We start from the raw sequence: 14,040 nt of genomic DNA on the forward strand, positions 1-14,040 counted from the left end.
AAACTTAGTTTGATGTGAAATCGTTACTGTTTAGCATCCAACTAGCATTTTGGTCAATTTTGTTCGTTTTCTGATAAAATATCCTCCCTGGTGAAAAAAACAGCATATGCTGGTAGGTATGTTTTGATGCTGGAATGCTGGTTAGGTAGGTTTTGATGCTGGTTTAAGCTGGTCCTTTGCTGGTTTATGCTGGTCCTTAGATGGTTTATGCTGGTCCTTTGCTGGTTCATGCTGGTCCTTGACCAGCTTATGCTGGTTTTTTCACCAGGGCTTACAGAGGAAATTTATGAAAAGTTATTTTAACACAAAGTAACTTAACCCAAGCTTCTTGTTTATGTTGTTTATCATTGTATTCTAATTATCGTGTGTTTAATATTTGAAATTTAAATATAATTACATTTATGTTTTGTTTAATTTAAGTTTTCCAACATTTGGAATACAATTAACACTTTTTGCAGTCACATAGCTTTATCTGCAGATCGTGTTTTTATTTTAAACGGACTTTTATTTTCCGGAAGTGGCGTGAGTGTGTTGACTGGCTTCACAGCGCTCTGCGGTGGAACAGCAGAGAGTAGCCGGATGCCTCCATACAGTTTTTGGAGTACATGAACACCTTTGTAAAGCCGAACGGTTGTTTCGTTTCACTTTGCGACTCGGTAAGTCGTTCAAAACCTAACAGGTTCGCATGTGAGTCCCCCTTTAAACGGTGAAAGTTTAAAAATAGTAACAACAAGTAGCGGTATGTGACAATTCATCCGCTTCTTGTATTGTTGCTCAGCGCACATTTCACTTGATCCACTAGTGTCTGTTACTACATACATGCAGCTGTCGCGACGAGGATCTGGCCTGCTATATCTGGCCTGTTTAGTCTCGTTTAACATCTCAAATGTGATGATTTTTCAAATGTATGAGCTTCATAGCAGCACAGGCTTTTCATTTCCTGCCATGTCGCATCAGTGATAAATGTGTAACAACAAGCGCTAATAAGTGTTATAAACAAATGCGTGCTGTGGGTTGTTTATACTCTAAACCAAATCACTGTCGTAATGCTGTAGATGTATGATTATACTATTTGTACTGGAACATATTAAGTATTTGATGGGCTAGTGGTGGGACACACCTACTAATCATCAACACATGCGGATCTGTCCCTTTCCACTTGATGGATACAGATGAACTATCAAGGGACTTATTATATACATGTATATGAATAAAATCTGGTCTAATCAGGTCAGTTATTCTATGTTCATGCTCTGGTATAAAGAGGTATTTTTGATTATTACATAAGCATCTGCATTGACTGTTGCTATGCCAAGATATATCCGTAACCTCATGGCATAATTTAGCTGTCTGGCTTTGGTATATTGTACAATGGTTATGTACATGAATATACACACAAAGTTGATTTACAAATGCTGGTTCTCTCTTCAAGGCTTTCAAGATGTTCTCAACCTGTGAGTGGAAATGAGGCTGAAATCCATTAGTGTGGATCTCATAATAAAGGTATTGTGCTTTTTAATATTCATTTTTGATTTAGAAATCATGACAAATTTCTGAACTACTCCAGAAGGGTGTGTCTGTCCATATTACGGTATTATGTCTGGTTAATAGGGTATGAGGTTACCTGCATCAGTTACTCAGGTGAAGGATTATGTGTTTTAGTATTATTTTTTTGGCTGATGGTTAAAAGCAGGTGTGGACCTGCACAATGAGGAATGTCAGAGAGTTTTATGTCTTTCCCCTTGTCAGTGTACTAGACCTGAACACTGCGTGTCTGAACACTGCATGTCTGAACACTGTTTCTTAAGTAAAGTTGGAATGTTCTTGTAAGATAATCCCTTTCTTAGATATATAAGGATAGTGAACACTCCAGCAGGGTGATTGGGACCCACACGTCAATCTCATCAGTCTTGTATGAACTCGAAGGGTTGCAATGATAACCTGCTGACTGTACATTATTCAGCTTTTTCTATAGCCACTTGTCTTATAAATACATACAAATACATGCAATATTAAGTTATTTTCTCTCACTAGTATATTAGTTTAAAGATTTTGTAAAGAAAATAGTTTGTTACGCTTGCGTGAACCGGCGGTTCTTAGTCGTTTCCCTTGAAGGTCACTCGCTGCCCAACACAGTATTCAAAATATTTTCTGTATTTCTGCCCCAGATATGACAAAGCTGCTTGTTTTTAAACTTTTTAATTATGAGAAATTGGTAGTGTTGATATGTTAAAATAACTACTTGATTTATTGAAATCTTTTTGTGATTCCAGAAGTATTAGAGGTCGTAACATATATTATTTTAATTAATTAATAACATATATTATGTTTAATTTTAACATATATTATTTAATTTTATATTATTTTAATTAGGGCTGTCAGTCGATTAAAATTTTGTATCTAATTAATTACATGATGTTTTGATTAATTTATTTAATTAATCACAATTAAAATTGACTGTGAAAATACCCACAAAAGATTATTTAAAGCTGTTTTTGTGCTAAATGAGAAAGTATCAAGTAGACATTACATATTGTTGCTTTAAAAAGAAACATTTGATTTGATTCAACACAGAATTTATTACACCTAAACATTTAGGCTGCAACGGCCTAATGTGAACTATGAAACATTATGGAGAAATGTCTCAGTATTTTTTGTTCATCAAAATACCTTCTTTTTTGTTCTACAAAATAAAGTTTTGAAACAACATGAGGCTAAGAAATGACAGAATTAAATTTTTTGGTGAACTATCCCTTTAATGGGTTTATTTTTTTAGTGAAATGATACTCTACGTAAGAAACTAAATCTACCAGCAGGTGGCAGTAAATGTCTTTGAGTCATTTATTCATTTGATTTGTTTAAACGGCTGATTCATTCAGGAATGAAGTAAACTGCTCTCTTTATAAATGGGCTTTTAAATCTTTGGTTTACACGATTTCTTCAAAATATTGATTCATTCAGAAAGTAAACACTGCTGTGTTGGTAGGAGATGCGCAACAATTCCGCTATGGCTTCAAGGGTAATATGTTTTCTGCAAAATTGAGCAAAAATGTATAATATTGTAATAATATCGCGTTATTTTTTCAAAACTAATTAATTAAGTTAACACGTTAAACTGACAGCCCTAATTTTAATATGTTCTTTGAGGTTTACTTATAATGTGAATAACCTTTTTGCACATTAAAAACAAATAAATATGTGGAAAAAATGATTTTCAACTCTCATTCTGACACTCTGTCTAAAATGAGCTTTTTTACTGGGCGGATCCTTAAAGGCTTTTTAGTAATCAGCCACTGTTATGATTGGCTAACGTCACTGCATAGCAAACAGTATGGAAGCCCCCTTGCTATTGCATGTGAGTGTTTTGACAACATGATAAAAAAACAACTTATTTACAGACAAAGCATTATGAAATAATTTACTTACCGTTTGTGATGCAGCTGCAGTCAGATTTAGTACCGCTTCATCTTTCAACGAATATTTTTTTGTGACCTCTCAATGACACTGTGCCTCGTTTACAATAGTCCAAACAATCCTCTGACACAATCCGGGATGGCATTAAAAATAAACCATTTGTTCTTTACGCTGGGATTCTTCTGATATCTCTACAAAGACGTGAATGAGCTTTATAAACTAAATGCGTCAAAGTGAACATACTTTCGCTTCATTTGCCTATTGATGACAGACTCAAGCACGTGGACTATGTCAGAAAGTGAATGCACATCTGTATCCATTGTGGATAAGATAGCGGTGATTGTAATTTCTCTTTGCTTTTAATGTGACGCGACACTCACATTCAGTGTATTCAAGTGATCAGCCGTTAAGCTACTGAACACCAGTGGGCGGGGCCTATGGTAAGAAGATGACTATTGGTTGATGTCTTTGCTCTGGAGGCAGTGTTTATGCAGATGTTTCTGCCTGGATGTTGTCACCTTGCACCTCAGTTCCAAACAAGCCGTTTTTGGAGATTAAATAAATGCTTTGTTGATAATGAGGAGGACGTTTTAAGCTATTAAACCCACAGGATGTTTTAAAGGTACAAAAGACCTCTTAAAAGCCAAAAGATCAAGGCAAATTTGATTTCTCATGTCATGACTAATTAAATTCTTTTAAGTCAATCTGCTGCTCCTTTAGAAGTTTCCTGAGGCCCACTGGTTGGTAACCAATGTATTAAACAATCTGCTGCAGTTTAACCTGTTTTAATCTTGTTATGCTAACCATAAAATTAATGCTGAACTACAGTACTACTGCACTGTTTGCACAGTGCCGCAAGATAGCTATTTTGATTTACGTTGGAATGAGAAGAGAGGAGGCATGAAGTGATACAAAAGCAGAACCGGTATGTTTCCATGAATAACTGTTAAATGTACAGTTTCGCATCATCCTAAACAGTATTTCACTTCTTAGATCAGAATCAAGTGTTCCAGAGAGCCATGTGATAAGCCAGCCAGGTTTTAATATTAACATGTGTTATTGATTTTTTTTTTTTTTTTTTTTCTTGGCTGGCAGGAGACAATGTACTGTAATCTAATACTGTTTCTCAAAGAAAATGGCACAACTTGCCATGGGTCTTGAACCTCTGCTGCAGTGTTAGGCTTACGGCAATTGGAAAACATTAAATAGTCTCAGAAGGCTTGTCAAATATTAGGTAACTGCTCATAAGAAAATAATTTCTTCTTTCCACTCCACCTCTCTTCTCTTGGGAAAGGAGGGTGGGATTGGCGTATCGATAGAATCTGGACGCTGGTGAGCTCACAATGAAGAATGCATTAGCTAACTAGATGGCCAACGCTTACACAAAGCAATAACTCAATCTTACAGTTAGACCTTGATCTTGGTCGCTCTTTAGGAAGAGCATTTAGCCATACTTCTCTAATATTCAGATCTATTCCCATTAAATCACCACAGAGTCCATTCCTGGGATACTCCACCCAAAAATAGAATTTACTCACTTTCATGTCTTTCCAAAACTTGTAAGTTGTGATTTCTTCCATGGAACATAAAGAAGATATCCACCTGTTTCCCAAGGGGTGCTACTATAAAAAAGAACGTGGGTACAACTTTCGGTAAGGCGGCGGTAGTAGTATACCAATGGTATTTTGTGTGCTAATTAGCGAGAGGATAAGTGTTTTTCAGATCATTGTTTACTTTGTAAAGTTGCAAATCTTTGTGAGGGATGACGTTACGGTGCTCAGGGACAACATGTGCTGTTCAAAGCTGTGCTCCCAGATCGTTAGCAAGTCTGGATCGCTAATTCTTGAATGACTGTTATGAGACATTTGAACCGAGGCTTTGGAGCTTGTGTTAAAGGGTGTGCCAGATGAAGCCTCGATTCGAGGCTTGTGTTGTTAACAAAGAAACCACAAAACCAGTGAGAAACAAAAGCCTCACTTTCTCTCCAGTCGTGCGCGATTCACTTTGTGTATCGGTTCGAACCCCCAGATATTACTTATTCATTTATATTTTTTAAATACCCAGTCATACAAGTAATATGAAAAATACAAATTATTTCAGGAAAATTGAATATTTGCCATATGCAGATTGTATGCGTACATTGTTCTTCTATTACATCATATAGATATTCGTACTAGCATTTAATGCCACAGTTTTTATGGGTAAATGAATTTATCAGAGACAGAAATTCAACGAACACACACGCTGTTAGACTTTTATATGTGCGCGTAACATGAGTCGATCTGTGGAATGTGTGGTGAATGTTTTGTCTGACGGAGTTTTGTTTACAGGCTTTTGGCTGCTTTATTTTTTTTTACTAACCACCAGTACGCGCTGTTTTCGACGCTCGAAGCTTTGAATCTTTTCCCGAAACGGCCAGAGGAAAATGTCAGTGATTCACAAGGCTTTATTTTCCCATCACTACTGTCAACTGTTGAATGAATAAGTGTCACGTCCCACTTGTTTACTCTGAACCGGAAGACACTCCCACTTTTGATGCAAGGCCTCATGGGGCGTAGGAAACTTGTGGATGCTGAAGAATGGTGGCGACTGAACAGTTCTGCTTCCTTTTGACTGATATAATATATAGTGGAAGTCAAAAAGTTGCATTACTAACATTATTCAAAGTATTTTCTTTGTTAAGTGGGTGAGTAAATGGTGAGACAATTTTCATTTTTGGATAGACTGTCCCTTTAATGTCAGTAGATGTGCTACATTACTTCTCAAATGGATAGTTTCATAATGTGCATTTGTGAATGCCATCTCCACAGTTTTAATGCTCAGAATGACTCCTAGTCAGATAAAACTTTGTTTTTTTTGTTTTGTTTGTGGGTGTTTTTACATTTTTTTTTCCTGGAAAGGACAGTGGAGATATGACAGGAAGTAACTGGGGGAGAGAGGGGGTGGGATCGGGAAAGGTCCATGAGGCGGGATTCGATCTCGGGACACCCGAGGTGCAACTGCACCATATGTCGGCGCACTGCCCACAAGGCTATAGGCGCCAACACTTTAAGTTGTTTTTAATTCTAGTTGGAAACTGCATCTAATGCTCAAATGTGGTGCCTTTACGGCTACAGGGATTGTCCCAGACTTCTTTCCATGGCTTGTGCCAGCCTTTTTCTGCTTAATTCATTCTGCCCAACTGTTGGGATAAAGAAAGAAAAGGGCAATGAAATCTAAATAAATAAGTAAAAGGAAGGATAAATGATGAAATCGGCAAAATGGAGATGTGGACAGATGGGTGGATAAACAATTCAGATTAATCAACAGTGTGTTTGTGTGTGTGCACCCTCTAAGCTAAAAACACAGTGTCATAATTTGCTCACCCTCTTGTTGTTACAAGCCTGAATGACTTCATTTCTTTTGTGGAACACATTTTGAACAATTTGCTGGTTGCTCATTTTCATACAGTTAGTGAGTGATTACTAAAGCTTGGCTTGTAATATAAAAAAACTTAAGTAGTACGTATTAATCATGTGCTACACTTCAAGTGTTCTGAAATCAACTGCATTTTTCTAGAATTTTTCATCAGCTTCTTCTGAAATTGCATAGGGAGTGGGTGATACACTGGTAGAAATGATTAACTGGTAGAGATTTTCGTTTGTTGTCTCTATGTCTCTATGCTTGTGTAATGTTGCTGTGCTACATGGTTCCGACGATGTATCATTTGCACACTTTTTAAGCATTGTGATTTAAAAACAAGTGATTTTAAGCCATTGAAATGCAACCAGCAGCGAACTCATTTCACTATATGCTCTGGAGTTATTTTTGCTGCTTTATAGGCCTTGAACAGTTAAATACACACATTTGTGTGTGTCAGAATGCCTGTCTGTGCAAGTATCCTCTAAAACAGTAATTTAGGTCTCATGTGAGAGCAAACAGCTGAGAAAGAAAGCACGTGTAACAGCATATTAGATCCGGGTAGCTCTTAAAGTGACAGCAGTCTAATATTCCTGCTGTCAGTCATTCATGTTAATCAAACAACAAAAGAAAGAAAATCTATCACTGCTTTTGACTAAATCACTTTTGTAACTTTAATAAGAAGAAATATATATTTAATTTACTCAGTGAAGAATATGCAGTGTTTTTATATGTTTGATTACTTGATTTTTTTCTTGTTTATTTGTTCTTAAACTTATTTGTCCTGTTGCTTGTAATTAGTTTCTTATTCTTATTAAATTATAAACTGTTTACTTGTCTTCAGTGAGCTTGAGTGGTTCTTTTTTGAGTATTTGTTTTTGGTGACAATAATTATTAAATTTCATTGGTATCAAAAATTTTGATGATATAAAGACCTTATTTAAAACAAAAATAACTATATTGTAATATACATTGTTGATGTGAAATTAAATGATTCGTATTGTGATATTGGTTAAGATTTGGGTCATATTGCCCACCCCTAAAGTGGATATTAAATATTTAGGTTTTATTAAAGGAGAAGTTCACTTTCAGAAATGTACAGATAATTTACTCACCCCCTTGTCATCCAAGATGCTCATGACTTTCTTTTTTCAGTCAATGAGAAATTGTTTCTTGAGGGAAAACATTTCAGGAATTATCTCCATATAATGGACTTCTATAGTGCCCCTGAGTTTGAACTTCCAAAATGCAGTTTAAATGCAGCTTCAAAGGGTTCTAAATGATCCCAGCCGAGAAAGAAGGGTCTTATCTAGCAAAACGATCAGTCATTTTGAAAACAAATTGACAATTTATATACTTTTTAACCTTAAACGCTCATCTTGTCTAGGTCAGCATGAACTCTTTTTTTCGTTTTTTCTGGTTCAAGACAGTTAGGGTAAGTCGAAAAACACTTTTCTTCGCCAACTTCAAAATCGTCCTACATTGCTGCAGAACAAACGACCCAGTGTTTACAAAGTGAACATGCAAAGAAGATCAAGACAGGACGAGCATTTGAGGATGGATTATGTCATACCGTGTTTTGCAATTTTTCTTGCAGTTTCCATTCTCGACTTGTGAGTTCATACAGCCATACAGTCGCTTTTTGTTCTGTCGAAAACAGAGACCAGACAAAGCGTTTTCCAAAAATGTTCTAAATCACTTACTGCTGGAGGCTTTGAGTTCTCCACCTGATGTTATTTAACGTGCTTGTGTAAATCGCTGCCTCCAGCCATATTGGAAGACACTGAGAATGTGTGAGTTCCAGTATGAGTTGCACAATACTTCATGTCTGAACTTGTAGTGTTTGTGTTGTATATAAAATGTAACACACCCACAGTGGTTTCACTGGTTTAGTAAGCGAGTTATTTAATATAGGTCAATGGGACATGCAAGGCCCAATTTTTCTTTTAGCACGGACTGTGCTAATGAAACATTTTCGAAAGAGTTTTCTCAGAAAGGTCATTTGTGTAGGGTGTGATTTCTATTTGTGCTCTTCCCAAATGATGCGTGATATGAGAAACATACTCTCTGTTCTTGTTCAGTAAAGTCTTTGATTGCCTTTATATCGGTGTTATGTCTGTCTGTGTTTTGCAGTTTCTAATTCAGCCTCGTCTCTGTAATTAACCTGTCACAGGTCTGACTGCTTCACCCACCTGTCACCCTGGCAGCGCAGGAAGCCAAGCGTGGAGAGGAGCTAAGCCCTGGCAGCATGGTGTCTGCCGTGGGGAACGGCTCTGTGCCCAGTCCTCAGAGCGAGGCGGTGACCAGTGAGCTGCAGGAACTCTCTCTGCAGTCTGTACCAAGCTTACTGCCCCTGAAAGAACGCAAGAATGGTGAGTTACAACACAATAGTGCTAATCCATTAGCATTAGTAAAACTCCCGTTGAATGTCAAGTTATCCACACAATCTGTCCATTCAGTATCATGTTTTATTTAAATGTGACCCTGCACCACAAAACCAGTCAGATTTTTGTAGCAATAGCCAACAATACATTGTGTAGGTCAAAATGATCAATGATTTTCTTTTATGCCAAAAAATCATTAGGATATTAAGTAGAGATCATGTTCCATGAAGAAATGTTGTAAATTTCCTGCTGTTAATATATCAAAACTTAATTTTTGATTAGTAATATGCATTGCAAAGAACTTTATTTGGACAACTTTAAAGGCAGTTTTCTCTATTTTTTTTTTTTTTTTTTTTTTTTTTTTGCGCTCTCAGATTCCAGATTTTCAAATAATTGTATCTCGGCCAATTATTGTTTTATCCTAACAAACCATACATCAAAGGAAAGCATATTTATTCAGCTTTCAGACGTATAAATCTCAATTCAGTTGACCCTTATGACTGGTTTTGTGGTCCTGGGTTTCATATGCATATATAAAGATATACATATATAAAAGTTTATAACCACAGTTCAAAGCTTAGGGTCAGTGAGGGTATTTTTTTAATGCTTTAATTCGTCAAGTATAAGCATAAGACTGAAGATTTAAATTCACAGCAAATCTGTATTAATACTCAGCCCTAATGTTTAAATGATGTGGTGTTTACATTGTACTTATACATTGCAAAATAAGGTGGATAGTGCAATGTAATAGGTTTTACAAATTTTCTTTGTAAAGGTAGACTGCGTTTCATTAGCCACTAGGTAGCTTGATGGTACACTCTAAAAATGCTGGGTTAAAAACAATCCAACTTGGGTTATTTGGCAACCCAGCGCTGGGTAAATATTGGACAGAACACATGCTGGGTTATTTTGACTCAGCTGATTGTGTGAAATGCTTTTACCCAAAATGCTGGGTTATTTTAATTAAATCAACTTTTGTTTAAAAATGATGATATTGCCGGTTTAAAATGGACTGGAACTAATCAAAAGATGAACATTTATTATTAAGCAAAAACACATAGACAAAATACAAGACAAATTGCATTTATTTGGGTGAATACAGCACAGTTTACAATATTACATACATTTAAACTGGTTTAACAAACATTTTAGACAATAAATGTAGCATTTAAAAGTAGAATTTTAATTTTAGTGTATGCAACCAATCTCTGTAATCACTTTTTACTGAAATAGTGGTGATTCTCATGTCGGTGTGTCGCCATAATCTGAGGCGGTGAAGGGCTGCTGTTCCGCGGGGTAACTGCGAACTTCGGACAGTGGCCTTGTGTTTCAATCGTGGCTAAAAGATGCCATTACTGACTCCAAAAACTGCCCATAAACATACAGTACTGACATTAGAGAACATATTTTAAGATTAAACTCCGTACAGTAACAAATAAAATCCATTTCTTTTATGTCAGGCAAAAGGCGTTTCCATCATGCGAAACAACCGCTGCTGATGCAGCTGACTGACACCTCGTCCTTATGTTGCGTTGCGTAAAATAATACAATTTACAGCACAGTTAAGACTTTATAAATGGAATAAAATGTATACAAACCTTTATTTCACTGAAGTGAAAAGTGCTCTGACTGAATGTAACTCAGCAGCTGGGTTGTTGTGACAGAGACAGGCTCAACCCAGCAGTTGGGTAGAAAAAAAATAACCCAGCATTAAAAAAGACCCAGCAACTTAGTTACAGAAAAACTACCCAGGACCTGGGTAAAAATATCAAAAATAACCCAATAAAATGACCCAATGGGCTGAACCCAGCTTTGGGTTAAAAAAATAACCCAGCATTTTTTTTAGAGTGTAGAATTTAGTGGTGTGTATTTGTAATGTTGCTCATAACAGCAGGATGTACAGCAGCATATGTTCTGTGGATGTAAATATAGGATGATATTCTAATTAGATTTACATTTAGACACGGTAATGAAGTAATTAGATCAGTCACAGTGTTACAATTTCCTTTGTGCAAAAACGTACAAGTCTGAACAGCGTTAAAGCAGGAGACAACATAAACAAAGAGAACGTCGGTTGCCTTTATTTCAGCTGTTCTGTGCTTTCTTTCCACTGAGAAACATTGGGTGCCGTGAAATGGAAGGAAAGAGCATAATGTTAGCGATTTATTTATTTTGGAAACTGTTTACATTGAAAATATGGAGGGTGTTCAAAACCATGATGCTTTTTTTGTGGATTGTTCATTTTTCCTTCCTTTTGTTCCCCATTTTATTTGCAGTGCTGATTTATGAGTCAATTTTTTTTTTTGTGCGTGCGTGCTAAATGTGGCATTCATGAACAAGGACAATCTTGGAAAAAGTCCCAAGTCAAAAGCATTGTGCAGGTCTCTGATTCATTAAGTTATGTAATACACAGTTTTCTTTAAATGAAGGAATAAATATTCAGGTCCTTTGGAAGTAGGGTGTCAAGGAAGTGTACATTATTGAAAATTAAATAGCCTGTTAAAAAAATAGTTCTCCCAAAAATGAAAATTAACCCATGATTTACTCACTCTCAAGCAGTCTTAGGCAGATATAACTTTCTTCTTTCATACAAATATAGTCAGAGTTAAATTTAAAAATGTCCTGGCTCTTCCAAGCTTTATAATATCAGTGAATGGCTGTTGAGATTTTGAAGTCCAATAAAGTGCGTCCACCCATCATAAAAAGTACTCCAAATGGCTTGGGGAATTAATAAAGGCTCAACACCCATTCACTGTCTTTATAAAACTTGGAAGAGCCACAACATGTTTTTAATATAACTCTGATTGTATTCGTCTGAAAGAAGAAAGTCATATACACCTGGGATGGCTTGAATGTGAGTAAATCACGGGGTAATTTTCATTTTTGGGTGAACTATCCCTTTAAATCTGTGTGACTTGCAGAGGGACACTTCAAAGTGTGTTCGTTCAGCTCACTGATATACAGCAGACACTGTTTGACTTTAGGAGGCTTAGAGGAAAGGATGATTTAGAGAAGTGAGGATTAAACAGAGCTAGCAGGAAAACGGGCAGATGCCGCAGCAAGCTGTGTTTTCACTCCAGCTGGGAGATGCGACATTTTCATTCTGAAAAATCTGTGGGATGTTATTATGCAAGGTTTGTTGTGGTATGTAGGTGAGTGGTGGGATGTTGTTGCTTTTTTTTGTAACTCTGCCATTACAGAACTATAGGATTGCCAATGAAGAGTTAAACTACAATGTAATAGCACCTTAGAAACTCATGGCCTGCAGTCACCACTCCCTCCTTTCAGTCTTCAGCCCCCCCGAGCTGCACTTCATTGAGGGTTAGATGGTAGTAACAGACATGTTAATGCAGGACCTCTTGTCTCCTGCACAAAACAGAAGTGATTGCTGTTAAGGCATTTGGAAAACAATGGTAGCTTTTGCATGCAAGCATATAGGGATGCACAGATTTTTTTATTTTTGGCAACATAATTTCAGGCAAAAATAACTGCAGAAACTGCTATTTATCAGATCAGTTTTCTTTGGGGGAAATGAAAGAGCAGCATGCATTTGAAATGAGGCAGGGAAAGTCTCTTTCAAGGCAAGTCTGTTCACTTTGTGGCCATATTTGCAACGCCTCTGGAAAGCTATTTCAGGAATCCAAGACCAAGTCCTGTCTCCATGAATGGGGAAATCCTGAAATCTCAAAAACTGCTTGCCACTATCAGATTTAAATTACTTCAAATTCATTATTTCAATTCAGCAACAAAATCTGATATTAACTGTCCCATAAATATTGTTTCTTTTGCTCAAATGGTGTTTAAAGGGGTCATCGGATGCCCATTTTCCACAGGCTGATGTGATTCTTTAGGGTCTTAATGAAAAGTCTATAATATACTTTGGTTAAAAATTCTCAATGGTAGTGTAAAACAACACCCTTTTTACCTTGTCAAAATGAGCTCTGCATAAATCAACTCATTCTGATGGATTGTTCCTTTAAATGCAAATGAGCTCTACTTGCCCCGCCCCTCTCTTCTCTCTGTGGAGTGACGAGCCTGTTTACTTTAGCCATGTTAGCTGCTAAACTTGCTGACTAGCACGTTATTAGGAAAGGTGATTGCAGAGATTCCTAAAAAAAAACCCTTATACTTACTTCTGCTGTAGGTGAAGCTGGATCACAAATGATTTATGCGAATATAGACACGTTTATATAGATCGGGAGGTGCGTTCCCTTTACAAACGAAAGTCACCCACTGCATCTTCAGATGTCAGGAGTAAATGACGACCACTATGTTCATTATTACATCCAGCAACACAACACCTCAATCACTCAATCGGAGATATTCTTGTCTAACTTACATCCCTGCTCCGGCATGGAAACAATGGAAATCGGACTGTTACAGCTGATGTAGGCGGGTCTGAGGTAACTATCGTGGGAGCGGCCTCTGTTGGTGTGACGCCACACACAGACAGGCATCTGAGAATGGCTCGATTTGAAAAAGGGGATACTATTTTTACAGATTAATTAAAAACTACTGCATGGATATTTAGCATTATAGGGTAGATTTGTACATACACTGACAACACACATTAATGTTCAAATAACATGTAAAAGTGAACTTTGCATCCGATGACCCCTTTAAAGGATTGTTATACAAAAATGAAAATTACTCCATGATTTACTCACCCTCAAGCTTACTTTCAGACAAATACAATCAGAGTTAAATTAAAAATTGTCCTGGCTCTTCCAAGGTTTATAATGTCAGTGAAGTCCAATAAGTGCATCCATCCATCATAAAAAGTACTCCACACAGCTCCGGGGGTTAATAAAGGCCTTCTGAAGCGAATCGAAATGTTTGTGTA

The 14,040-nt window shown here is 36.8% G+C and overlaps 1 protein-coding gene across 1 annotated transcript in view; it reads left to right on the forward strand.

The window, feature by feature from the left end:
- The first annotated feature begins 522 nt into the window (after positions 1 to 522).
- Positions 523 to 14,040, forward strand: part of mrtfab (myocardin related transcription factor Ab) — a 47,173-nt gene continuing 33,655 nt past the window's right edge. Inside the window, exons 1-3 of the mRNA XM_051125009.1 lie at positions 523 to 656; positions 1,433 to 1,503; positions 8,987 to 9,185. Of these exons, the coding sequence (XP_050980966.1) occupies positions 9,062 to 9,185 (124 nt within the window). The 5' untranslated portion in view covers positions 523 to 656; positions 1,433 to 1,503; positions 8,987 to 9,061. The remainder of the gene's footprint in view (positions 657 to 1,432; positions 1,504 to 8,986; positions 9,186 to 14,040) is intronic.

This window comes from Labeo rohita, chromosome 12 (assembly GCF_022985175.1).
Source record: "Labeo rohita strain BAU-BD-2019 chromosome 12, IGBB_LRoh.1.0, whole genome shotgun sequence".
NCBI lineage: Eukaryota > Metazoa > Chordata > Actinopteri > Cypriniformes > Cyprinidae > Labeo > Labeo rohita.